General features: G+C 36.7%; 1 protein-coding gene across 5 annotated transcripts in view; it reads right to left on the bottom strand.

Annotated features, from left to right (window-relative positions):
• Window positions 1-2,209: 2,209 nt before the first annotated feature.
• The window catches only part of SCYL2 (SCY1 like pseudokinase 2), a 56,496-nt gene continuing 31,061 nt past the window's right edge, over window positions 2,210-27,644 (bottom strand). For 2 of the 5 annotated variants that reach the window (XM_055395024.2, XM_055395025.2), the window contains exons 9-18: window positions 23,401-23,577; window positions 21,640-21,762; window positions 18,090-18,203; window positions 16,996-17,128; window positions 12,836-12,954; window positions 10,862-10,962; window positions 9,176-9,242; window positions 8,945-9,040; window positions 6,676-6,795; window positions 2,210-5,432 (exon numbers count right to left, since the gene is read on the bottom strand). In XM_055395024.2, coding sequence (XP_055250999.1) covers window positions 4,788-5,432; window positions 6,676-6,795; window positions 8,945-9,040; window positions 9,176-9,242; window positions 10,862-10,962; window positions 12,836-12,954; window positions 16,996-17,128; window positions 18,090-18,203; window positions 21,640-21,762; window positions 23,401-23,577 — 1,695 coding nt within the window. In that variant the 3' untranslated portion in view covers window positions 2,210-4,787. The remainder of the gene's footprint in view (window positions 5,433-6,675; window positions 6,796-8,944; window positions 9,041-9,175; window positions 9,243-10,861; window positions 10,963-12,835; window positions 12,955-16,995; window positions 17,129-18,089; window positions 18,204-21,639; window positions 21,763-23,400; window positions 23,578-27,644) is intronic. The other 3 variants (XM_055395026.2, XM_055395028.2, XM_055395029.2) reach the window with 3 other exon arrangements.

The following is a 27,644-nucleotide window of genomic DNA, read 5'->3' as shown; positions in this document are numbered from 1 at the left end:
GGGAAATTTTAATGAAATCATTGTTAATTAGTAGAAGGTGGCTATTTTAAGACTTAAAAAAAAAGAACTCTTAAGGAGTTCAAAAGTAGCAGTGGCAAAAAAAAAGGTACTACCTCTGGGCTGGGAAAAAGGAAAAAGAGAATTAAGGAAGTAGACTAGGAAAGGCTTTCCTCCCCACTCCAACCACTCAAGCTGAGCGTAGGACTTCTTCAGTGAAGGCGTGGCTTCCACAGGAACATTCAGCAACCACCCCTGCCCCCCACCTCCGGTAGTGAAGAAATTGTCAGAGGGCCAGAGTGGGAGACAGTTGCTTGAGGGAGGGGCTGAAAGCAACCCACTGGAGCTCCTCCAAAGTGGGACATATGATTGAGGCACAGCTGGGGCTCTTCTGCTGGGGCTGCTGGGTTCCTGTGGTGACTACAAATGGAGAACCAGAATCCAGAAGGGACTTCATGCTGCTATTGCTTTGCAACGCCACTTTAGAACAGGACCCTCATCAACGAAGCCTAACATTCTGCCAAGTTGGCAAAGGGAGACATGTTTACAGGGTCCAGTATCACAAAGCAGGGTAGAGAAGGATGGATTTGGAGCTGGGAGTTGATATCAACAGTAAGGTGATAATTGCTATAGTTCACTCTTTTGTCTTCTTACTGTCCATGTATACCTACACTAACACAGGAGCTACTAGTCACATGTGGTTACTAAGTACTCAAAATGTGACTAGCCTGAATTGAGATGTCCTAAGTGTAAAATATACACTGCCTCTCAAGACGAGGTACAAAAAAAGAATATATCATTAAATTTTCTATCAATTCATGCTGAAAAGGTATTTTAGCTCTATTAAGTTAAACAAAATATATTACAATTAACTTCATCTATTTTTGCTTTTCAATGTGGTTACTAGGAAATTTTAAATTACTTATGTGTTCTGCATTCCGCGTAGTTAAATCCTCTCTGTGAGGCTGGAGTAGCTTGGCTGCTTTGGATAAAGCTTTCTATCAATAATACCTGTGCGTGTGCTGTGCTCAGCTGTTTCCGACCCCATGGACCATAGCCTGCCAGGCTTCTCTGTCCATGGGAGTATCCCAGCAAGAATACTGGAACAGGTTGTCATTTCCTCCACCATCAATATCTAACAAGCTCTAGTACGGTAAAATGGCTTTTTCCACCATACTGCTTCCTCCTCCACCAAAACTGTATGCTTTAATTCTATTATTAATACATGTCTGGATACTGCAAGCACTGCTGACCTGGCTCCCCTAACCATTCTCATCCACAATTCAGAGAAAAAGCCCAAAGGCTGATTTTGAGCATTTCTATTCTATCACCTCCATCTCCCACTGCAACACCAATTTTTTCAACATAAACGTATTTATGGTACCAAATAAGTACTGAACACATAACATTCACCATATTTAACCATTTTCACAAAAGCAACTCCAGAATTCATATAATAAAGGATATAAAGGATGCCGCTATGATAAAAAGCACTGGACTGCTTCTGCTGCTGCTGCTAAGTCACTTCAGTCGTGTCCGACTCTGTGTGACCCCATAGACGGAATCCTACCAGGCTCCCCCGTCCCTGGGATTCTCCAGGCAAGAACACTGGAGTGGGTTGCCATTTCCTTCTCCAATCTGTGAAAGTGAAAAGTGAAAGTGAAGTCGCTCAGTCGTGTCCGACCCTTAGCGACCCCAGGGACTGCAGCCCACCAGGCTCCTCCATCCATGGGATTTTCTAGGCAAGAGTACTGGAGTGGCTTGCCATTGCCTTCTCCGACTGGACTGCAGAATAGTGAAAAAAAGAAAATCTAGCTTCTATTTCTGGCTCTAACCTTCTTGGGTTAGGCCATGTTAATCTCTGATCCCCTGCTCCTACACCTGCTTGGAGAAAGAGAGCAATGAATTATTTCAGTTTTACCCAAATGATATGATGAAATCCTTTTAGGGATAACCAGATTTTTTAAAATTAATAGGACAGAATAATAATAATACACTATATGTGTTAAAGGTTTTATGAAACTTTTGTTTCAGATATAAATCTCATATACTGGGTTTGTAATGTAAGATATATTTCTTACTGTCACAGTAATAGTTTGAGAGCCAGCCACATAATCCCTTAAAATCCTATACTGTTGGAATTCAAATAATTTGTTCTGTTCTAAAATTATTTCAAGACCAGTAAATAACAAAGCATGAAATTACAACTTAATATAGAAAGTTTTATAAAAGCTGAAATTTATTTGGTGCATACTCTGTGCTTGCTATCAGGTACTTTCACATATACCTTTTCCTTTAATATGTAAAAGCAACCATGTGAGGTATCTTACAGGTTGAAAATAATAGCAAAAACCTATGTCCTTAACTTATTCACATGAAAGGTTATGTGTCCCCAAATAAAAATAAAATTAAACAAACAAACCCCAACCAAGTACATAGTCTATTTCCATTTCCTTTTATGCATCCTCCAAATACACCACACACTTTAGCATTAGGAGAATAAAGAACCAATTCAAATAAAGGGAATCTTTCTTGTAATTTTTGGAGACAGGTGCTTTTTAACTACCAATTTTCTACTCTATGCACAAGGGACTTAAATGCTGTCGCTATCTGAAATAATTTTAAGGTAATCCAATGCTTTGAAAATTTTGTTCACATAGAAATACAAGCCTAAAAACAGCACTATTTTTAGAGGCAAATTCACAACAGTAAAAGGCGATGGTAACAGTTCAAGTGATAGAAATGACTTAAACAAAATACCTTCAAGAAAGGAGGAAAAACATATAGAAAATTTTCCAAAAATATAGCACCATTACCTCAATGAATGAACAAATTTCAAGATGTGGAAATTACCTAAGAATCACAAATATTTCTCAAATAATCTGCTTTTATATTTAAACTTTCAAATTACATAGTTATAGTAAATTTTCTTATTAGGAGTTCAACACTGACATAGTCAAGTTATTTTACAAAATAAAAAGCAACTTCCTGAAGAGCAGTGACTACTGAATTGTTACTAAGAAAAATTCTTCAACATTATGCAATTTTATTCCTTATGTAAACTTTTCTCAAGATAGATACTGTGTTACAAATAAGACACAATCTGGTATGAATGCATTTGCCAAAAACATTTGATCTTCCTAGTGCTTTTCATTTCTTGGTAAGTTTCTTCAGCATTCCTGAGTCCTTTCCTAAAACCATGTAAAAAGTACCACTCGAAGAAAAACCAGACATATAGCTGACTTTTTATTTTTTTAAATACCTTCTTATTGAATGCTGCCAGCAATATTATCAAATTATATCTTATAATTAAGTAGTATATGTTCAATGTGAAGATATATATTTTTTCAATAAATAAATGTAGTGTCAGAACAGTAAAGTTCATAGGGTTTATTTTAAATGATTGCTGGTTTCTGATAATTAAAATCCACAACTCTATGGCAGCAGTTATAATATAATACATTATAGTTCTCTGAAAGATTAGTTTAAAGTTATAATGATGGAATATAACTTAACCGAATACAAATGACATCGATCCACAGTTGACTGATCAGCTAATCAGAGAAAAACATCAGAGAAAGGCCTTGAAAACGAAAGCATGTTTCCTGTTAGAAGAATTTATCCTTTTTTTCCTAAAAATGGCTAATTATGAACATAGAAATGTTTGAATGAAAGACCCTAAAATTATGAGAACAGAATTAAACTTCAGATGCACTAAGTGATGAGGTCAGACTTAAGCTGAAAATTAATCTGTTAGCAGCCAGAAGATGCAAGTGCTCATTTTTAGAGAAGTAAAGTTTATTACATTTGAAACAATACAGCAGAAATCTCAAAAGTTTACTCATTAAATATAGTTTAATTCTTACAAATCTCCTTTTGAAAATGCAATTCATATATGCTGCAACCTCTGAACTTTCAATTCAAAGTGAAGTTAAAGGCAGCAATCAGGAAAAAGCACAGAGACGGCTTTGTCAAATACCTGTACAAATCAGTACATAACTCTTCTGTCTGTGACACAGGAGGAAAAAAAGTGACTCTAAACATATCCAAGTAAATGGAGAAAAATACATTACTACTTGAGGCAGACCATGCTAAAAAATAATTTACAACGATCCGTTTGCATTTATGATAGTTAATAATGCCTTTAGTTTGAATCAATGAAATTAAGGTTAAATTAAATTTTGCAGTATTTGCTCAGTCTTTTGTACTAAACATTAGTTCATCTGAGAAGCAGTAAGATTGGAAAAGCAAATGACCTGATCCTTTTCATTATGCGTATCATTTTCTCAGTTGTACTAAATGCAAACAAATCAATACAGCATCAAGATTTTTCACATATTTAAAATGAAGACTAATGACTTGTGAAGGTAGACTGTGTACCATGTAGTATTTAACAGATGAAACTTGCAATTACCATCAACTCAGCTTTTAAAATAACACCAAGATATACAAGCCAAAATAAACATTTGATTTAAAAATTCTGCTATTCAAGATACTCAGGTATCTTTTTTTTCTCATTGAGATTGATATGGGTTGGGTCTTTTAAAAACCTGAAGAGGAGTTGGTAAGAGGAAAAAATCCTCAATGGTTTAAAAACCTCAACTGTTAGGAGTCCATACAACTACTATGCTGGCATGAAAACAGGTGTTTTTTTTGTTTGTTTGTTTTTTTCCTATCACAGGACCACTCTCCCATAGAAGTACTTCCTCCAAGCCAGCTATATAAAGATGTAAATCAGCTTACCCATGATTAAAACTGAAGTAATCCTTCAAAAATAGGAGCATGACACCTCACCCAAAAAGATCTTTTAAATCATTGCTAGCTGAACTGCTACTGGTCATAGTAGTTGGTGGCTGTGCAAAGTTCTGTGGGTTAAAGAAAGGATTAGCCTGCATTCCAAAGGCAGATTGTCCCATCATGTTCACCTGTGTTCCCATTACTGAACTGCCCACACCTGGAGACCCTTGAGGAGGTACAAACTGATTAAGCCACTGATTTGGTTTCTGTTGTGATAACTGGTTCATGCTAACTTTGGGTTTCTGAGGGCCAAAGAGATTATTAAGAGCAGACATATCTGTGGGTCTTTGCTGAGTCTGCTTTCCACCTGCAGGAGGAACACTCACAGCATTGAAGTTTGGCAAGGTGGAAGGTGTTCCCAGTGCCATCTTGGTCACTCCAGGTGTGCTTGGACTACTGAAGAAGTTCTGGTTTGTATTAACTGGCATGTTGAATCCTGAAGTCTGAAAGCCCATGTTAGCATTTAGGCCATTTGTTAAATTTCTCTTTGTATTGTCAATTGGTGTAGAAAACATCATGCCAAGGCCCGTGGAAGGAACAGAAGTGAAGGAACTTGAAGCAGAAATTTTAGGGGTGCTAACAGAAAGACTGGTCAAAGATGACATGTTATCCATCAATGTGTCTGTCAGGTCCTTAGTCTGAAAAATACAAGGAAATTACTTTATTCCAAATTACTTTAAAATTAGTAAAATGCTTGATAAATTTTATTATAAAGAACAAGTTAAAATTAAGCTTGTCTACACTGAGACAGCAAACTACACAGTTCAGAGCCAAACCCAGTTTGCCACATATTTAAACCTCTTTAAAGATGAACATTTGCAACAATTTGAATGACAGGGAACAAAAATTTGAACTCCAATTAAATGAAATGTTCTCTTCCCCATTGTGCCTCCACCAAAAAGCAGAATTGCATTTTTCTCATTAGATCTGTACTATAGAAAAGGATGTTGTTGTTGTTTAGTCGCTAAGTTGTGTGTCTCTTTTGTGACCCCATGGACTGTAGCCTGCCAGGCTCTTTGGGATTTCCCAGGCAAGAATGGGTTGCCATTTCCTTCTCCATGGGATCTTCCTAACTCAGGGATAGAACCTGGGTCTCCTGCATGGGTAGGCGGATTCTTAATCAGTGAGCAACCAGGGAAGCCCCACAGAAAAGGATACTTCATTATTTCTGTATTTTGACTTTCATCACAATTGTGTGGAAATTTAGTTTTCTAAATTTCTTTATTCTTATATAAGTACCTACAAAATACTTTATTTTGCCTCTTGGCCCACAAAGATTTTTCCCAGAGGAAAAAGTTTAATGATTAGGAGACAACAACAACAAAAATAATTCGAAGAAAGCTTTTAAGATAAAGTTATTTCCGAAACCAGTAAGAGTGTAAACTTTCTCCAAGCAGAGAACTTAATCACTGTTCTAAAACCAGCACCTAAAACAATGCCTGGAACATAGAAGGAAATAAATACTGGTCAAGACATACAGGTAAGAATCCCTAAATCAAGTTTCGAACATGACTATAACAAAAAAGCAAAAAAAATGAAAATTATTTCTTGCTCAAAAATACATAAATGCATGAACATAATATTCCTGATCAATTCAAAGTGAGCAGAGCTGAATTAGTATCACAGACCTAGTGTTTTTAAAGAACCGTCCCATTAATCTAGCTTCTTCTATATTGGTAACAAGCACTATCACAAAACATCGTGCATTAGGCAGATTATTGAGGAGGTGCTGGAAAATTCTCTATGCCCATACTTCTTAGAAATTACAAATTAAAGTATTCTCTGAAATACATTTTCATAAAACACTAGTAGGTAGACTCATTTCTACAATACCTTACTCCCTAAGAATAATATAATTATACCAAAAAAATGAACTCTGACCTGCTTGACTGGAGCAATAGGTGTGTGAACTTGAGGTTTAAGAGGCTGCTGGCTTTTCAACTTCTGGGCCTGCTCCTGTTCTTTTGCTAATTTTTGTTTTTCTTCAAGTGTAAGTGATGACTTAAAACAACAGCAAAAAAAAGTTAACTGTCAACTTTCATAATTTCATTTGTAAAGCAGAATATTGCTTTTCTGTATGTTTGACAATATCATTTGACAATACTTGACAATACCAAGTAGTTTACGAACTACTATATTGGTGACTGCCACAGCAGTATAACTAAAGTCAGTTATACTTTAGTTTTGTGGGGTTTTTATTTGTTTTTTTTCCTTTTTTATATATACCATTCATTTTCTTTTTTAATTAAAGGATAATTGCTTTAGAAAAGGCAGAGGAACTACAGATCAAATTGCCAACATCTGTTGGATCATGAAAAAAAAAGAGAGTTCAAGAAAAACATCTACTTCTGCTTTATTGACTATGTCAAAGCCTTTGACTGTGTGGATCACAGTAAACTGTGGAAAATTTTGAAAGAGATGGGAATACCAGACCACCTGACCTACCTCTTGAGAAACCTATATGCAAGTCAGGAAGCAACAGTTAGAACTGGACATGGAACAACAGACTGGTTCCAAATAGGAAAAGGTGTACATCAAGGCTGTATATTGTCACCCTGCTTATTTAACTTCTATGCAGAGTACATCATGAGGAACGCTGGGCTGGAAGAAGCACAAGCTGGAATCAAGACTGCTGGGAGAAATATCAATAACCTCAGATATGCAGATGACACCACCCTTATGGCAGAAAGTGAAGAGGAACTCAAAAGCCTCTTGATGAAAGTGAAAGAGGAGAGTGAAAAGGTTGGCTAGAAGTTCAACATTCAGAAAACTAAGATCATGGCATCTGGTCCTATCACTTCATGGGAAATAGATGGAGAAACAGTGGAAACAGTGTCAGACTTTATTTTTCTGGGCTCCAAAATCACTGCGGATGCTGATTGCAGCCATGAAATTAAAAGACGCTTACTTCTTAGAAGGAAAGTTAAGACCAACCTAGATAGCATAATAAAAAGCAGAGACATTACTTTGCCAACCAAGGTCCGTCTAGTCAAGGCTATGGTTTTTCCAGTGGTCCGGTATGGATGTGAGAGTTGGACTGTGAAGAAAGCTGATCGCTGAAGAATTGATGCTTTTGAACTATGGTGCTGGAGAAGACTCTTGAGAGTCCCTTGGACTGCAAGGAGGTCCAACCAATCCATCCTAAAGGAGATCAGTCCTGGATGTTCATTGGAAGGACTGATGCTAAAGCTGAAACTCCAATACTTTGGCCACCTCATGTGAAGAGCTGACTCACTGGAAAAGACTCTAATGCTGGGAGGGATTGAGGGCAGGAGGAGAAGGGGACGACAGAGAATGAGATGGCTGGATGGCATCACCGACTCGATGGACGTGAGTTTGAGTGAACTCCGGGAGTTGGTGATGGACAGGGAGGCCTGGTGTGCTGTGATTCACGGGATTGCAAAGAGTCGGACACGACTGAGCGACTGAACTGAACTGCTTTATAATGTTGTATTAGTTTCTGCTGTACAACATGAATTAGCTATAAAATTGGGAGATTCTTGTTCAACTGTTTTTATCTTACTCCAAAAAATATTTTAAGAACTCATCAAAAGCTAAGTAAGAATTAACAACTTAAAAAAAAAAACATGAACACACAACATTTTTGATACTAACGTCTGAATCAAATTCAGCGTCTGTCTTTTTTCTTAGATCTTCTTTGCTAACCTTTAAGCCCACAGTAGGTCCTCCAATTTTGTAAACCACAGTGTCTTGGTTTTACACATACAGGTAAGAAGAAAACTGCCCTTAGCGAAATTCAAAGTTGATTTATTTTTTATATTGGATGCTAATATTTCAGCTGGAAACTATAGTTTTATAGTTTATTATTCAAAATCAGGAGCAGAGAAGAGACACTGTAAAATTTATCAAGGGATGTGACTGGCAAAGTACAACAGAAAGGACAAGAAGCCAGGCAACCTAGAAACATTACCAATGTGGGAGAATGAATAAAAAAAGAAGTTAAAAATATTAAGCATGCTTATTCTCAACATGGGTTAGGTCATGATCCACTGATAACTTTTAAATTTCATAAAGATAATTAAAGAATGTTTCTATTAAGCTAAATAGTATTTCTCAACAAAAAAATCTATGGTTTATAGAAGTCATATAATATAAACATGCATGTCAAAAGAACAGTAAAGAAACTTACTCTTTTTTGTTTATTCTGTAACCCATCCTCTTTATTTTCTGATTCACCACCAGTCAGAAGGTCTGCTCCAATGTTGTTAAAGACTTTGTCAATCTGCTGAAACAGAAAAAAATCAACCAGTTGAACAATGCACAAAACTTTACTACTTAAAGATCAGAAGCTTCTGAAATGGAATGCACTGTCAAGCACTTTTTTCCCCCCAAAATTAGAATGATCTAAATGTCTTCTTACCTGAGACCCAACATTTGTAACTTTTGTCTCCTCAGAAGCATTCATTTGATTTCCTATATCCAAAGATCTGTAAGAAAGAGCTGAGTTATGACAAAGCTACAAAAAGAAATGTTTTTAAAATACTTGTCCTAAAAATAGTTCACCCACATAGAAGTTATTACAACCTAAACAAACTGCAACTTCATTAAGAAGAGTCATAATCTTTTTCATTACTTACTTTGTCTGCTTGACCCTACAAGTAACATTTGTATACAAGTCTTTTTTTAAAAACTTAACATTTGAGATTTACTGGAGAATTTACTCAGGGTGTCATAAAATCATGAAAGGACAGTTCTTACCATATGAGAGTTCAGAGCTCACTGAGAGACAAGATACAATATGGGAACTTAACATGATGAAGTTCAGAATCTATGATTCTAACAATATATATTCTATAATCAGTGAATGAAACATGTGGGCAAGATCTATGCCTTGAAAAACAGGTAAGATTTATTTAGACAGGAAGAAAACAAAGAGAAGGTTCATTTACACCTCAAGTATAAATACTAGATAGAAAATTTCTCTGTTGTAATTTTTAAAGATTTTCAGGGTTCCTATGCTAACACAGTTAATCCATTAATAGCATATATATATACACACACACATGTATGTATAGGCATATGCATCTCACAGAATATTTAGCATATACAAATGGCTATTTCATGTCATTCTACACCTTGTGTATTTACTTCCATGAAGCCTTTACCTTACACTGGAACAAGGCCAAAAAAGCTTCTTTTGGAGGATTTGGCTTGTGACTAGTAATTTTACTGATTTTCAGATGTCTTTGGCTCAGGATTAAACATTAATGGACATCTAAACTCATGTGTTTCTCTTTGGAGCAAAGAATATAGTGAATATTTGATCATAAAAACTGGCATTTTCTATTGAATAATTTTCATCTTTCCCCTCATCCTTTGTATACTAATATTTTGCAAATAATTTAGAAAATCCTCTCCATAAGACACACACACAAAAGAGGTGGATGCTGTGGTACTACATATGGAATGAATTCTCTGTAAATGTTTCAAAGGTTAGATAAAAGAGAAAGGGAGAAAGCAAAACACCAGGATTTCACAGATTTGATAAAAAAAAGACTTTTAAGTGGTGCTCTAGGTGATCAGCACCCTGACTTTACAATGCTGGTGGCTAATATAACAAGAGATTTTTCTCAGAAACAGAATTTTCTTTATGTAGAGAAAACATTAAGATTATATCATGTTATGCTTTTGTATTTAGAAATAAAATCAGATTTTCAACAACATTCTATTTAAATTCAGTTTAACTTAATCTGCTGGAAAATTTTTACACGCTTCCAGTTCAGTTCAGTTCAGTTCAGTTCAGTCACTCAGTCGTGTCTGACTCTTTGAGACCCCATGAATAGCAGCACGGCAGGCCTCCCTGTCCATCACCAATTCCCGGAGTTTACCCAAACTCATGTCCATCGAGTTGGTGATGCCATCCAGCCATCTCATCCTCTGTCGTCCCCTTCTCCTCCTGCCCCCAATCCCTCCCATCATGAGAGTCTTTTCCATATAGTCAAATTGAAATCCTTCAATTTTTCTCATCCATATTCTAGGAAATCAACCATGACATAACTTTAATGTCACTCCTGGACCATGTGCAATTCATATTCAACCTACTTACTTCTGCTGTTCTTGCATTATATGAAGTTGTTCCAGTTTAGTCTTATGTTCTGACTCCAATCTATTAAGCATCTCTTTTATGACGGAAATGAAAGAATTGAACTGGTATAATAAGAAATTGATATAGTTAGGATATTTCAAGTTAGCAACAAAGTAATCAAATAAAAAAATTCAACAAGTTATTCATAATATTCTCTATTTTTACCAGAATATGACCCATAGATCTGATGACACAAGAATAGATTATACATATTTTAGCTCAGAATATCGTAGCAAGCTTCTACAGTATCTTTGTACAGTGGTGATATTTTAAGTTCCAGAAAACATGTCTCAATAAGTTTTATATTCTGAGCTGTCTAACAGCTATTACTCAGCAGTCTTAAATAAATTCAACTCCACCAGTTATTACACATTGATTTTTTTTCAGACTAATCCAAAACTGACCACCTAATATGTACATATCTGTGTTTGCGTGCATGCTAAGTCACTTCAGTCACATCTGACTCTTTGAAACCCCACAGACTGCAGCTTGCCAGCTCCTCTGTCCACGGAATTCTACAGGCAAAAATACTGCAGTGGGTTCCCATTCCCTCCTTCAGGGCACCTTCCCAACGTAGGGATTAAACCCGCATCTCTTGTATCTCCTGCTTGTCAGACAGGTTCTTTACCATGAGTACCACCTGGGAAGCCCACAATCTGTTTAATGATGCATAAAAAATTACTCTTTATTCGATCATTATAAAAATGACACGTTTGGCTAAAATAAACCTTGCTTTCTAAAAAGCCAGTAGAAATATTAAATATACATAATCTAACTTTCAAATAATTAAAGTTCATAAGAATACCCAACTCAATGTCTAAACATAGTTAAATAATTCTTATGCTACTTCAGAAACAATTTATTTCAGTAATACCACAAATTACAGGAAGACTCTAGAAGCTACTTTCTTCCCTCCCCAAATCCAGTTCAGTTCAGTTCAGTCGCTCAGTCGTGTCCGACTCTTTGCGACCCCATGAATCACAGCACTCCTGTCTATCACCAATTCCAGGAGTTCACTCAAACTCATGTCTTTGCGACCCCATGAATCACAGCACTCCTGTCTATCACCAATTCCAGGAGTTCACTCAAACTCATGTCCATCGAGTCGGTGATGCCATCCAGCCAAAATGTAAGAGTTGGACCATAAAGTTGAGAGCCAAATAACTGATGTTTTTGAACTGTGGTGTTGGAGAAGACTCTTGAGAGTCCCGTGGACTGCAAGGAGATTAAACCAGTCCATCCTAAAGGAAATCAGTCCTGAATATTCATTGGAAGGACTGATGCTGAAGCTGAAACTCCAATACTTTGGCCACCTGATGCAAAGAACTGACTCATTGGAAAAGACTCTGATGCTGGGAAAGACTGAAGGCAGCAGCGGAAGGGGACAAAGAACTGACTCATTGGAAAAGACCTTGATGCTGGGAAAGACTCAAGGCAGGAGGGGAAGCAGACAACAGAGGACGAGATGGTTGGATGGCATCACTGACTCAATGGACATGAGTTTGAGCAAGTTCCAGAGTTGGTAAATGGACAGGGAAGCCTGGTGTGCTGCAGTTCATGGGGTCGCAAAGAGCTGGACACAACTGAGCAACTTAACTGACTGACTACACAAGGCTTTCAATAATCCCTCTTTCTAACTCACATACTCCTTACTTTGAATGTAAAAAGCACTTTCTTCATATACCTCTTCAACATATTTTCCTTGTTTTATCAATGTTTGCTGCTAAATCGCTTCAGTCGTGTCTAACTCTGTGCGACACCATAGATGGCAGCTCCCCAGGCTCCCCTGTTCCTGGGATTCTCCAGGCAAGAACCCTGGAGTGGGTTGCTATTTCTTTCTCCAATTATGAATGTTTATATGTAATATATTTATACATGCAATGCCAAGAAAAGAGAAAGCTGAATAAATTGAATAAAGCACAAAAATATTCCTACCTGATTGAGATTAAGATTGTTTTCAATACTCAGGGGAATCAGATGAGGCAATACTTTTCCAGCCAGCTGCTCTTTGGTGATTCCCAACTTCTTATGGGTAAATGTACATTTGTAAATACCTGATTTAAAAAAAAAGAATAAAATAAATGTTATAATTCAATACTACAAAATTAATAGAAATCAGAAAAACAACAATTTATCTATATAAAATCTCTTGAAAATCAGCACAGTTACAAATTTTTCCTTATCAATGCTTTGAAGAATGTTCTTACATATGTATCAGAATGATTTCAGCTTTACTGTCAGTTTAGATTTAACATACCATGACACACTTATCCCATATTCTTTGGCTTAAAACAGTGTAACTGTAAAAGCCTGTATTTTTTTTGGCAGATATACCCATCTGAATGCAGAATTCCAAAGAATATCAAGGAGAGATAAGAAAGCCTTCCTAAGTGAACAATGCAAAGAAATAGAGGAAAACAATAAAATGGGAAAGACTAAAGATCTCTTTGAGAAAATTTGAGATACCAAGGGAACATTTCATGCAAAGATGGGCTCGATAAAGGACAGAAATGGTAACATTTCTAAACCTAACAGAAGCAGAAGATATTAAGAAGAGGTGAAAAGAATACATAGAAGAACTATACAAAAGACCTTAATGACCCAGATACCCATGATGGTACCAACTCTGGCTCACCTAGAGCCAGATATCTTAGAGTGCGAAGTCAAGTGGGCCTTTGGAAGCATTACTACAAACAAAGCTAGTGGAGGTGATGGAATTCCAGCTGAGTTATTTCAAATCCTACAAGACGATGCTGTGAAAGTGCTGCACTCAATATGCCAGCAAATCTGGAAAACTCAGCAGTGGCCACAGGGCTGGAAAAGGTCAGTTTTCATTCCAATCCCAAAGAAGAGCAATGCCAAAGAATGTTCAAACTACCACACCACTGCACTCATTTCACAGGCTAGCAAAGTAATGCTCAAAATTCTCCAAGCTAGGCTTCAACAGTATGTGAACTGAGAACTTTCAGATGTTCAAGCTGGATTTAGAAAGGGCAGAGGAACTAGAGATCAAATTGCCAACATCCGTTGGATCACAGAAAAAGCAAGAGAATTCCAGAAAAAATACTTCTGCTTCACTAACTACGCTAAAGCCTTTGATTGTGTGGATCACAATAAACTGTGGACAATTCTTCAAGAGATCAGACCACCTTACCTGCCTCCTAAGAAATCTGCATGCAAGTAAAGAAGCAACAGTCAGAACTGGACATGGAAGAACAGACTGGTTCAAAATTGGGAAAACAGTACGTCAAGGCTGTATATTGTTACCCTGCTCATTTAACTTCTATGCAGAGTATAATCATGTGAAATGCCACGGTGGATGAAGTACAAGCTGGGCTCAAGACTGTCGGGAGAAATATCAATAAACTCTGCTAGGCAGATGAGACCACCCTGTGGCAGAAATCGAAGAAGAACTAAAGAGCCTCTTGATGAAGGTGAAAGAGGAGAGTGAAAAAGCTGGCTTAAAACTCAACATTCAAAAAATGAAGATCATGGCATCTGGTCCCATCATTTCATGCAAATAGACAGGGAAACAATGGAAACAGTGACAGACTTTACTTTTTTGGACTTAAAAATCACTGCAGATGGTGACTGCAGACATGAAATTGTTGCTCGTTGGAAGAAAAGCTTTGACAAACCTATACAGCATATTACAAAGCAGAGACATTACTTTGCTAACAAAGGTCCATTTAGTCAAAGCTATGGTTTTTCCTGTAGTAATGTATGGATGTGAGAGTTGGACATAAAAAAGGCTGAGCACTGAAGAACTGATGCTTTTGAACTGTGACATTGGAAAAGACTCTCGAGAGTCCCTTGGAGAGCAAGAAGATCAAACTAGTCAATCCTAAAGGAAATCAATCCTGAATATTCATTGGAAGGACTGATGCTGAAGCTGAAGCTCCAGTACTTTGGCCACCTAACATGAAGAGCTGCCTCATTAGAAAAGACCCTGATCCTGGGAAAGTTTGAAGGCGGGAGGAGAAGGGGACGACAGAGGACGAGATGGCTGGATGGCATCACCAACTCTATGGAGGAGGTTGAGCAAGGCCTGGGAGATGGTGAAGATCAGGAAGCCTGGTGCACTGCAGTCCATGGGCCGGAAAGAGTAAGACACAATTAAGCGAGACTGAACAACAATGATAGTACCAGGCAAAGCCTATTCGAATCAGGTATAGTATTTCATACTATTCACTCAAACTTAGAAGTATCTAAGCATAGGTCCTACACCTTTATTCACTTCAGTCAATCAGACTCAACATCTCTGAACTTTAATAATTTAACTCCACACAATCCTTCCCTGTTGTCTTACATATTTACTCAACTTTCAAGACCCTGCGGTTATACCTGTTTCACAAAGCCTTCATTTGGTAAACTGAGCACATTTGCTCCTCAATCTCTGAATGCTTTCATGGTGTAAGAGTTTTGTATATAAGCTAAAGCTTTGGAACACACTACCTCCTATTATTCTCCAGTTAATGCACCCTTCACTTTATACTCAAAGAACTCTGTATGCCCACTAAATGCTTGTTTGCAGAGCACTATGCTCATTACTTTCCCTTCAGTTGGTCTCACTGAGCTCTCACAAAACTCCTATGATGATATTATTTTACCCTTAGGTGATAGATAAACTTTTCAAAGTCAATCTAAGAACTGGCACAGCCAGAATTGGGGTTAGGGCTCTTTTCATTGTGTCAAACTCCTTGTCAAGAAGACTAATTTCCTTGAACTCAAAAGTTTCATAACGTATCACAAAAATTCTATGTCCACAGAGGTCTACAACAGATTACTTAGTGACCATTCCTATAAATATTTACTGAGGATATTCTATAAATCAGGCACTACAGTAGGTATTTAAGATAATGGCTGAATAATATAGATTTTCTTCAAAATTAACACAGAATTTCAAGTTTAGTAACTTGTTAATGTTTATGTGATTCTACAGCTAACAGTATGGGCTTCCCTGGTGGCTCAGAGGTTAAAGGGTCTTCCTGCGGGAGACCCAGGTTCGATCCCTGGATCGGGAAGATCCCCTGGAGAAGGAAACGGTAACCCACTCCAGTATTCTTGCCTGGAGAATCCCATGGACTGAGAAGCCTGGTAGGCTACAGTCCACGGGGTCGCAAAGAGTCGGACACGACTGAGCGACGGAACGGAACAGCTAACAGTATAACAGACCCCAGCATTTTCAGACTGGACTTCAACTATTTATAAACAATTTCAGAGTTTTTTTAATAGAGTGATTTATAATTAGCACGCTGACAGACTAGAAGGTGCTGTAAGGCTCATAATGCTTTATCAGCACTTAGCAATTTAAAATATATGTTTTCATTGTCATATTTTGTTGTTGTTGCTAAGTTGGTAAGTTGTCTCCAACTCTTTTGTGACCCCATGGGCTGTAACCCACCAGATTCCTCTGTCCATGGGATTTCCCAGGCAAGAATACTGGAGTGGGTTGCCATTTCCTTCTCAAGGGAATCTTCTCAACCCAGGGACTGAACCCATGTCTCCTGCACTGGCAGGTAGGTTCTTTACCAGTGGGCCACCACGGAAGCCCTGTGTTCATATTTAAACATATCTAAATTAAGAGCCAACTCTACCACTTTTTAGCTGTATAATCTTGAATAACTTACTTCATTTGGCTAAACCTCATGGCCTTATTGTAAAATAGAAATAAAAGTACCAAATCTCATTAGATTTTAGAGAGGACAAAATAAGATAATGCATAAAAGACTTAGCAGAGTGCCTCTTATAAATCGGGTAACAAACATTAGGTATTACTATTATGATTGGTATCAGCATTTCAAGGAGCTTAGTTTGCCTCTCTCATTCAGTATCATTTTTAGAGGGAAAACTGCACGCTATTTGTGAAGCTGGGATTCCCAAATGTTTTCATCCCTTTGCAAATGTCAGGTACCACCACTTTTGCTAAAATTAACAGAGAGAGAAGTTATATCATGGCATTTACACCATCATTCTTCAGCTACTGAATGCTATATATATGAAAAGAGAGCAAAATGGTTTTACAGACTGAGAAGTTTACTTGCATGATTATGAAACAGTAAAGTAGCATCAAATGACATTAATTTTTCAGCTACCTAAAATTCCCATGAGGACCGCAGGTTCCTTGGATGGAATTTGTTGTAAGAAGGGTAGAATATCATCAAGTACAAACCATTTATCCAAGTATTCCAAAATCTTTCCTAAGCACACTAATGAATTTACACGTACCTATTAAAAGAGGTAAACTGAATTAGTCATTGAAAGTCTTCACAATCTAGACCAAAGTATTTTAAGCATGAGTCTAATCTTCATATATGTTAAAATTTCAAAAATGAAAGAAAAGTTAAAGACTCTCATCCTTTATTAATATACAAAATTCACATATTTATAAATTCCCCTGATTTGTTTCAGAAAATTTATGATTGCTTTACCAGGATACTAAGTAGCCAAAGGCAAAGAATGATTTTACTTTCATGTCATTTTAAATAAATTAGGATTTGAGAAGCTTTACTACATATTTGCTTGCTAAGAATATTTTCTTGAGGTCATTTGAACTATAAAAAGGCCTACATTCTCCCATCAAATGATTCATTTTACTGGGCCTCTAGTATATTTCTCTAATTCATGTTCAAGTCATTCTTAAATATTTTAACAATATGTGAAAATTCTATCTGCCCTACCCGAAGTTTTATATTTCTAAAGATATTTTTAATATAGTTACTAAAACCTGGTATTTAGGAGCTCTTTTATCAAAATTTTATCTATAGTCTCTTGACTATTTTGTTAAACATTTCACACCCTACTTTCTTTGCTAGAATTTTTTAAGATAGAATACTTTGAATCAGGATCATAATATTAATAAAATTTTTTTTAAAGTAAACTAAGAAAAGCGGAAAACAATTTAGGTGATTAAAAAAAATTAATTGTGGCTTAAAGCAAAAGAGGATTAAGAAAAAAATTACTCAAATTTCCTACTGAAGCACTAGCTGACAGGGAGTAATGTTAGGGATGGAATACTATAAAATTATATATCTGGGCAAACTACAGCTATTGCTCACTTTCATTGTACTATTTATAGGCTACTTAGAGCCAAGATGAAATATATGAACAAACTATAAGAAGATTACTAAACAATAAGAAAATTACTAAGCCAATGAGAAGTGAGGGACAAAAATATATAATTACTTACAGCAAGGGAAGACGTTTGCAGACATGCATTCTTAATTCTTGGTATCAAAGCATTTTTCATGGATGGGTAGTCTATAAGATTTGCAAAGGTTGGAATGATGTTTAGACAGAGTTCCTATTAATAAAATAAATTGGATCAATCTCAGAGAAACATATTAAAAAGCATTTTGTATTTGCACAGTTAATTTTGCCACATAGTTTGAAATAAACTTGTATCTATCATTTGATCCTTTCAAAAGCTATTTGAAAGAAAAATACTTATTATCAATTTTCTACTTTACAAATGAGAAAACAGTCTCAGAAGACCTCACTCAAATTCATGCTAGGTCACACAACTAGCACATGTACCAAAATTTCCTGATAACATTCCTAATTTCTTACTCTGAAAACACAAGTCTTCATTTAATTTTAAAATAGGAACATCTTAAAAAAAAAAAGTAACATCTACGTTCTGCTATCTCTTACAAGAGAAAGATCAAATATTATACCAATTCATGTAAAACTATTCCTCCTAAATAATGAATTTCTTAGCTGTTACAATATCCATATGATGGAATATAATACAAACATTTTAAAATATATGTTCAAAGATTGTTTAATAATATCGAGGATAAATGTAATAAGACACTATTATATCATTCCAATTTTTAAAACATGTATCTGTCTACAGACTTAGGAAAAAGAACTGGAAGGATATATCTGGAAATGTTAACTGAACTGTGGGCACCTCTGACAGAGGATTTAAAGTTTCTTTATATTGATATTTTCAAGTATTTCTAAAATCTGATACTAAAGCAAATGTAACATATAGAAACAGGAAAAGTCGTTTAAAAAATTCTTGTTAACTAATGCTATGCCACAGTGTAAATGACTGGAACTGGGAACTCTGAGTATAACAGAGGAAAGGAAGGATGATGGAGGATTAAATGAGATAAGAAAAAGAACAGGAAATGGCTTGAGAAAAAACTGGCTGAAGAACCCACATCTCAGATATCTTATAAGGTAGAATGATTCTTTTAGGAAAGCACGAAAGAGCTTACTGAAGAAAATGGAGTATCAGAGAAGGAGTTATTGATGATACCTGGCAAACCAAGATATACTTATTTGTAGTTAGCAGACAGAAATGAATTAATCACTAAGAATCTGACAGAATTTTGGCAAATATTTTATCTACTTAAACTTAATTCCTAGATTTCCAAAAGGCAGACGGAAAGAAGAGAGTTAGTATCCATTCAGAAGTATAATAATTAAGCAGGTGACATAATTTGAAGATAAGAAATACAAGCTACATTTAAGAGACTATTTTTCCACAGTTGGTAGAGGAGAATGAGCAAGGCTGAACAGTCAGTGAGACACTGTGCTCCTGTTACCAGAGGGGAACAGTAAAGTTCAGTCTTTAATTCATCTGAGAAAGACTGGACTGAACACTCCATATATGCACTATGTCATACAATCTAGGAGTAGGTTTTAAAGAGGCAAATGTCTAAATCACTTAGTTAAAGGAGGGGAGAGCTCTCTCCATACAAGGAGACCTAAGAACAGGGGAGTGAAAAAATGAAACAAAAGAAAGTCCAATTAGCGTGTTTGCAGCAACTTCTGCCTTTTACGTTCTATTTTCTCTATAATTGGTGGTGGGGAGGGGAGAAAGAACACAAGTTCTCCATGTAATTTTAAAGGTAAATAATTTTAAAAACTGGTTTTCATTTATCAATGCCTCTAATGATCCTAACTTTTCTAAACCATCTTTTAATTTTCCAAATGTTTTTCTAAACTCTCTCTAGCCTCTTAAATGTTCCTAGTTCCAATCAAACTTCACTTTAAAAATACCACTCCAAAAAAAATTTCACAAGTTACTTCCTAGCCTTCTTACTTGCAAAGGCGTGAGGAAAAGACTTTTGTTTCATGCTCTTGCTCTCTCTCCCAAAGCTTAGGCAGGTTTTAACTTTATCAGACTCTTACCAAGCAATGCTGATACTAGTTAACTGGACTGGTGTGACTAAACACTTCTACTGAAATGACATCAGAATTGCTGGTTTCTCAAACTTGGTAAAATTGCACAAGTCCATTTGAATTATATATTAATTATTTTAGTAAAATACTGGCTGGTTAACTTTTTTGCTGAACTAACCCCCTTATGAAGAAAAGACTTCCCTGGTGGCTCAGACAGTAAAGCGTCTGCCTACAGTGCAGGAGACCCGGGTTCTATCCCTGGATGGGGAAGATCCTCTGGAGAAGGAAATGGCAACCCACGCCAGAATTCTTGCCTGGAAAATCTCATGGACGGAGGAGTCTGGTAGGCTACAGTCCATGGGGTCGCAGAGTCAGACACAACTGAGAGACTTCACTTCACTTCATTTTATGAAGAAAAATGACTTTCACATCACTTGACCCTCTCTTTCCTCCCTAATCTAGCTGAATATATAATCAGATTGGCTACACAGAGCCTGTGGGAATGTTTCAAGCTATAATTCACAATTCCTTTGGAAAGTGCCAAAAAGTAACAGTAAGTAAACCTTTCCCAATCATTCCATGTCATTTGGACAAAGGATGTAAGAAATGATGTTATAAGGAAAAATTTTAAAATCAACTTCGCAACTTCGAATAATATAAAAGACCTCAGATAAAGACTGAAGTGAATCAAAAAAGTGACCATATATGTATGGTATTAGGTTCACATTAAAAATAAAAAAGCTTGGTTATCAACTTATAAAAATTAAACTTCTATGTTTTTCTTTACTAGAATATCTACACTGGCAAAGAGAGTATAAACTTTTAAATATGAAACCTTTTATGCAATGAGATGCTCTTTCCACAGTATGGGGGAAAAAAGCTCAAACTAAATTATACTTTTAATAGCAATCCAAACTTTTTTTCCAGATAATCCATAGAACCAAAATTTTAGTAGCAAAGAACTAAAAGTTTGGCAAAGTATGCAATGAACCAGAAGTTTGGCAAAGTATGCAATGAACCAGAAGTTTGGCAAAGTATGCAATGTTTTAAAGCACTTCTGTAACATGAATGCATGACTTTTCACGCATTAGGGATGCTTACACTAAATTATTATCTGCTTTTCTACCTACCTGCTATACAAATTAAATTCAATTCAAAAGCAAAAACATTTCTGAATAGAAGACTGAGTTACCAAGCATGAAAAAATCATGAGTATGGGGAGTACCTGCTTAATGCTTTCATAAGAAAAAGGCACATACATGTTTGTCATTTTAACTCATATGTTAATTACTCATTTAGGAAGAAGGTATGTAGCAATCCAAACTACAATAAATCAAACCTTCCAGAATAGTACGTTTCTGATAAGTAAAGAGAACAATAAATCATTTTATTTTATTAATACCGGTATTCATCAATTGATTCTTCAAATTAGTTAGGAGTGGATATATTTTAAAAGTACATAATGAAATTTACTAACTCATTAATATGTATTATTGAGCTTTATATACAAATTTTATGACAAACTTAAAATGTAATTTACTTCTTTCTTTTGCTTTACTAATCAAAATCATCATTAAAAGAAAAAAATAGGAATATTATACCTGGATCTGAATGGAGGGAGCCTCTAGGGCTCTGTAAACCATTGGCAGGACACTGTTCTTGATCTCGTCAGGAGGAGTTTTGGTTAGCAGCAGATCCATTTTTTGGAGGAAGATTAATAAAATCTGTGTATACAAGGGGAACAATGTATCAAAGTCTAGAATTTTTATGCCACTTTACATATGCCAAAATTTAAAGCTGCTTCAAAAGAATAAGTCATGTATTTTGACACTTACCATGTTGCTAGCCTGAAGGCATGGAAGACAAAAACATATAAATCAAGTCTCTTATGTTTCTAGAAGCACAATATTTAACATCTGTTTTCGGTTTAAATATTTAAATAAAAGTTAATTTCCTAACTTTCACATATCTTCAGTAATACATCACTCACCCACAAGTACCAACTATCTAGAAAGCTACTGGGTAAAAAATAAAAGTTTGGGGGCAGCAAAGTCAGACGTTGCAAAGAAGTAAATTCTATCACTTGGCTTCTATGAAGTTCAAGACAAGAAAAGGTACAGAAATGAAAAGGACTGTCAGGAAAAATTCTAGAAAGAAACATTTTCAGTTGTCCCTGCTCATCTGTCCTATCACATAGCTAAGTGATAGAAACAAACCATCCCTTCTATTTATGCAGACTAGTTTTGTCAAGGCTCAGCTAAAATTTTTCAGAAGGGATTTTTAGCTAGACTATGCGACTGAAGTGACTTAGCAGCAGCAGTAAGGGAGAAGAAATGCAAAGAATGAAGGCAAATAAGTGCTCAGATGATAGATTCCTTAGGCTCCTAACTGATGCACAGATTGGTGGACATCTGACTCCACTGCTTTTCTTCCAGACACCTTGACCATGTTTGGAGAACTCTGCTTCAAACCCTACAGTTCCGTCACCTGCCCCTTTCTTAGGCAGAGGAACTCTTGCCTTACTACCACAGACTTCCGTTTCCCTCCCTTCAAGGGAAGGACCACAGTCTGTCATTAAACCGTTAAATTAGGTAATCAACAGTTAACCAATAAGCTATTGCCATGTAGTATCAGAAACTTAGTAATATTTACCATGTGCTAGAAAATTTCAATTAATTTCAACAACTCCTTTAACTTCAGAAATGACCAAAATAGAAGCTGTAAGAGAGTAATGACTTGTCCAAGGAGATGAAGGTGGCCAGATTCTAACTGAAGTATGGGACCCTGCTGCTCCCTTAAATCCAAGTCCACCTTGAATCTGGGGAATAAATATTTTAATAGAGTCCATATCAGACTCTAATTAAATTTTCTCTTAACAATACACACATTACTTCCATGGTGCTGGAAGCATGCTCACTCTTCTAGTGAAACTATTTATTAGCAATAAAATGAAGGGAACAACTGGCACAAACCATCTACAAATTCAAGATTCAATAACAAAGCAGAAAAACAGAAATATTTAAAAGTGCAGGAGAAAAATATTTATTTTACTAAACTGTAACTTTCAGTAAGGCCAATGGGAACAATACAGACATGTAAAACTTCACTACAGTTTGTTTTCTGAGATAGTAACTTGTTGAGAGCTATAGACATTTACTTGCAAAGTTCAACTATAACTTTAGGAATGGTTCACTTCAAGCATATGAAAAATAGCTTCTGACTAATGGAAAAGCAAGTCTCTCACACTTACATCAATTTTTAAAAAGCCAGATATCCATTCCTTTTGTTTTCAGTGATAGCCATCATTGATTAAGACCACTGAATAACCACAGATAAACAGGAAAAAATATCTACATACATACCTGGATTGGCTCCTGCTGTTTAAAGACAGGCCCAAGTTCAGGTAGAATTAACTTAACATATTCTTCTTTGGTACATTCTTCAGCAATGAGTAGAACATTGGGCAAAACAAAAGGTACCATGTCAGGGTTTACAAATTCTGAACTCAAACAAGGCAAAATTCTCTGCACAATCACACGCTGAAAAGCAAAAATGTTTTCTTAAAATTAATCTTTATATCAGGTTTTTAGTATTAACATTGAAGTTAAGCATCTAACACCTACAATCCTTTTGGGTAAAATGACTATATAAGTGATAGTTGAAACTGGGACACTTTTGAGAATAAAATATTACTATTGCTAATTATGCCAGGACAAAAGACATAACCTGGGAACATTACAGAGAAAGGGGGACATATGGTCACTCTTTAGGAAAACTTTCTTAATTAGTCCTCATTAATATAGTTCTCTTAATTTCTTCATTACTTATGATTCATATCCCATATTGCAAATTATTGTTTCATGCACGTTAACTCCATCTACATTTACTAAAAGGGCCTTGAAAACAGGGACAATATTTTGTTTCCCATTTATTCTCCAGGGCGTCGAGGTAAAGGGCTAGACAAACAGTATATAACCAATGAATATCTGATAGATTAAACACTGGAATTATTTTTACAAAGGATTTAACTAGTTTTCCAGACAGTGGCTTTTTCAGCATTCATTAATATTTTTAGACTATGTTATCCTCACAATATACTAAGCCAGGAAGAGAGAGTAGAAGAACTGGAGAGACTAGTATCATACCGAAGTAACCCCTTAATTGCTTGTGAGACATGATTTCCATGACACTTTACAACTTCTCTTCTGATGTTTAATGTCCAAGTGCTGACAGAATGTGGTCCACTGGAGAACGGAATGGCAAACCACTTCACTATTCTTGCCTTGAGAACCCCATGAACAGTATGAAAAGGCAAAAAGATAGGACACTGAAAGATGAACTCCCCAGGTCAGTAGGTACCCAATATGCTACTGGAGATCAGTGGAGAAATAACTCCAGAAAGAATGAAGGGATGGAGCCAAAGAAAAAACAAGACCCAGTTGTGGATGGGACTGGTGATAGAAGCAAGGTCCAATGCTGTAAAGAGCAATATTGCATAAGAACCCGGAATGTTAGGTCCACGAATCAAGGCAAATTAGAAGTGGTCAAACAGGAGATGGCAAGAGTGAACGCTGACATTCTAGGAATCAGTGAACTAAGATGGACTGGAATGGGTGAATTTAACTCATTTGACCATTATATCTACTACTGAGGGCAGGAATCCCTTAGAAGAAATGGAGTAGCCATCATAGTCAACAAAAGATTCCGAAATGCAGTACTCGGATGCAATCCCAAAAACGACAGAATGATCTCTGTTTGTTTCCAAGGCAAACCATTAAATATCACGGTAATCCAAGTCTATGCCCTGACCAGTTACGCTGAAGAAGCTGAGGTTGAATGGTTCTATGAAGACCTACAAAACGTTTTAGAACTAACACTCAAAAAAAATGTCCTTTTCATTATAGGGGACTGGAATGCAAAAGTAGGAAGTCAAGAAACACCCGGAGTAACAGGCAAATTTGGCCTTGGAGTACAGAATGAAGCAGAGCAATGACTAACAGAGTTTTGCCAAGAGAATGCACTGGTCATAGCAAACACGCTCTTCCAACAACACAAGAGAAGACTCTACGCATGGACATTACCAGATGGTCAACACCGAAATCAGATTGATTATATTCTTTGCAGCCAAAGATGGAGAAGCTGTATACAGTCAGAAATAACAAGACCAGGAGCTGACTATGGCTCAGATCATGAACTCCTTAGGGCCAAATTGAGACTTAAATTGAAGAAAGTGGGGAAAACCAATAGACCATTCAGGTATGACCTAAATCAAATCCCTGCCAATTATACAGTGGAAGTGACAAATAGATTTAAGGGACTAGATCTGATAGACATAGTGCCTGATGAACTGTGGACGGAGGTTCGTGACACTGTACAGGAGACAGGGATCAAGACCATCCCCAAGAAATGCAAAAAGGCAAAATGGCTGTCTGAGGAGGCTTTACAAATAGCTGAAAAAGAAAAGAAGCCAAAAGCAAAGGAGAAAAGGAAAGATATACCCATTTGAATGCAGACTTTCAAAGAATAGCAAGGAGAGATAAGAAAGCCTTCCTCAGCGATCAGTGCAAAGAAATAGAGGAAAACAACAGAATAGGAAAGACTAGCAAGAAAATTAGAATTACGAAGGGAACATTTCATGCAAAGATGGGCACAATAAAGGACAGAAATGGTATGGCCCTAACAGAAGCAGAAGATATTAAGAGGTGGCAAGAATACACTTAGAAGAACTATAGAAAAAAGATCTTCACAACCCAGATATTCACGATGGTGTGATCACTCACCTAGAGCCAGACATCCTGGAATGTGAAGTCAAGTGGGCCTTAGGAAGTAGTATCACAATGAACAAAGCTAGTGGAGGTGATGGAATTCCAGTTGAGCTATTTCAAATCCTAAAAGATTATGTTGTGAAAGTGCTGCATTCAATATGCCAGCAAATTTGGAAACCTCAGCAGTTGCCACGCGACTGGAAAAGGTCAGTGTTCATTCCAATCCCAAAGAAAGGCAATGCCAAAGAATGCTCAAACTACCACACAATTGCACTCATCTCACATTCTAGTAAAGTAATGCTCAAAATTCTCCAAGCCAGGCTTCAGCAATACATGAACCGTGAACTTCCAGATGTTCAAGCTGGTTTTAGAAAAGGCAGAGAAACCAGAGATCAAATTGCCAACCTTTGCTGGATTATCGAAAAAGCAACAGAGTTCCAGAAAAACATCTATTTCTGCTTTACTGACTGCAGCCTACCAGGCTCCTCCATCTATGGGATTTTCCAGGCAAGAGTACTGGAGTGGGGTGCCATTGCCTTCTCCCTTTGACTGTGTAGATCATAATAAACTGTGGAAAACTCTGAAACAGATGGGAATACCAAACCACCTGACCTGCCTCTTGAGAAACCTGTATGCACGTCAGGAAACAACAGTTAGAACTGGACATGGAACAAGAGACTGGTTCCAAATAGGAAAAGGAATACGTCAAGGCTGTATATTGTCACCCTGCTTATTTATTTTATATGCAGAGTACATCATGAGAAATGCTGGGCTGATGAAGCACAAGCTGGAATCAAGATTGCTGGGAGAAACTATCAATAACCTCAGATATGCAGATGACACCACCCTTATGGCAGAAAGTGAAGAAGAACTAAAGAACCTCTTGATGAAGGTGAAAGAGGAGAGTGAAAAAGTTGGCTTAAAGCTCAACATTCAGAAAACTAAGATCATGGCATCTGGTCCCATCACTTCATGGCAAATAGATGGGGAAATAGTGGAAACAGTGACAGACTTTATTTCTGGGGGCTCCAAAATCACTGCAGATGGTGCTTGCAGCCATGAAATTAAAAGATGCTTACTCCTTGGAAGGAAAGTTATGACCAACCTAGACAGCATATTAAAAAGCAGAGACATTACTTTGTCAACAAAGGTCCATCTAATTAAGGCTGGTTTTTCCAGTAGTCATGTATGGATGTGAGAATTGGAGTATAAAGAAAGCCAAGCGCAGAATTGATGCTTTTGAACTGTGGTGTTGGAGAAGACCCTTGAGAGTCCCTTGGACTGCAAGGAAATCCAACCAGTCCATCCTAAAGGAGGTCAGTCCTGGGTGTTCATTGGAAGGACTGATGTTGAAGCTGAAACTCCAATATTTTGGCTACCTGATGTGAAGAGCTGACTCATTTGAAAAGACCCTGATGCTGGAAAGACTGACAGCAGGAGGAGAAGGGGATGACAGAGGATGATGGTTAAATGGCATCATCAACTTAATGGACATGAGTTTGTGTAGTCATCGGGAGTTGTTGATGGACAGGAAGGCCTGGTGTGCTGAGGTTCATGGAGTGCAAAGAGTAGACACTACTGAGCGACTGACCTGAACGCTTCTAATTATTTTATCCTATTTAATTATTTTTCCACCATGTAAAAAAGATCCACTAAACATTTATGACTTCAGTCGTTAGCCTTTTAGACATTTATGTACCCTTGGCTAAAGTTACATTTTGGGGGAAGTGTTGTTATAGTGAAGTCAAGGTAAATTATAAATGCTAAACTCTTGACTACAATAACAAACTGATCAACAACAAACCTTAGGCTTCCCTAGTGGCCCCAGTGGAAAAGAACCC

The sequence above is a fragment of the Moschus berezovskii genome, chromosome 6, assembly GCF_049115385.1.
Source record: "Moschus berezovskii isolate FMDL1 chromosome 6, NW_MosBer_1.0, whole genome shotgun sequence".
In the NCBI taxonomy this organism is placed as follows: domain Eukaryota; kingdom Metazoa; phylum Chordata; class Mammalia; order Artiodactyla; family Moschidae; genus Moschus; species Moschus berezovskii.
The sequence above is the reverse complement of the archived record's forward strand: the minus strand, read 5'-3'. Positions and strand labels throughout refer to the sequence as shown.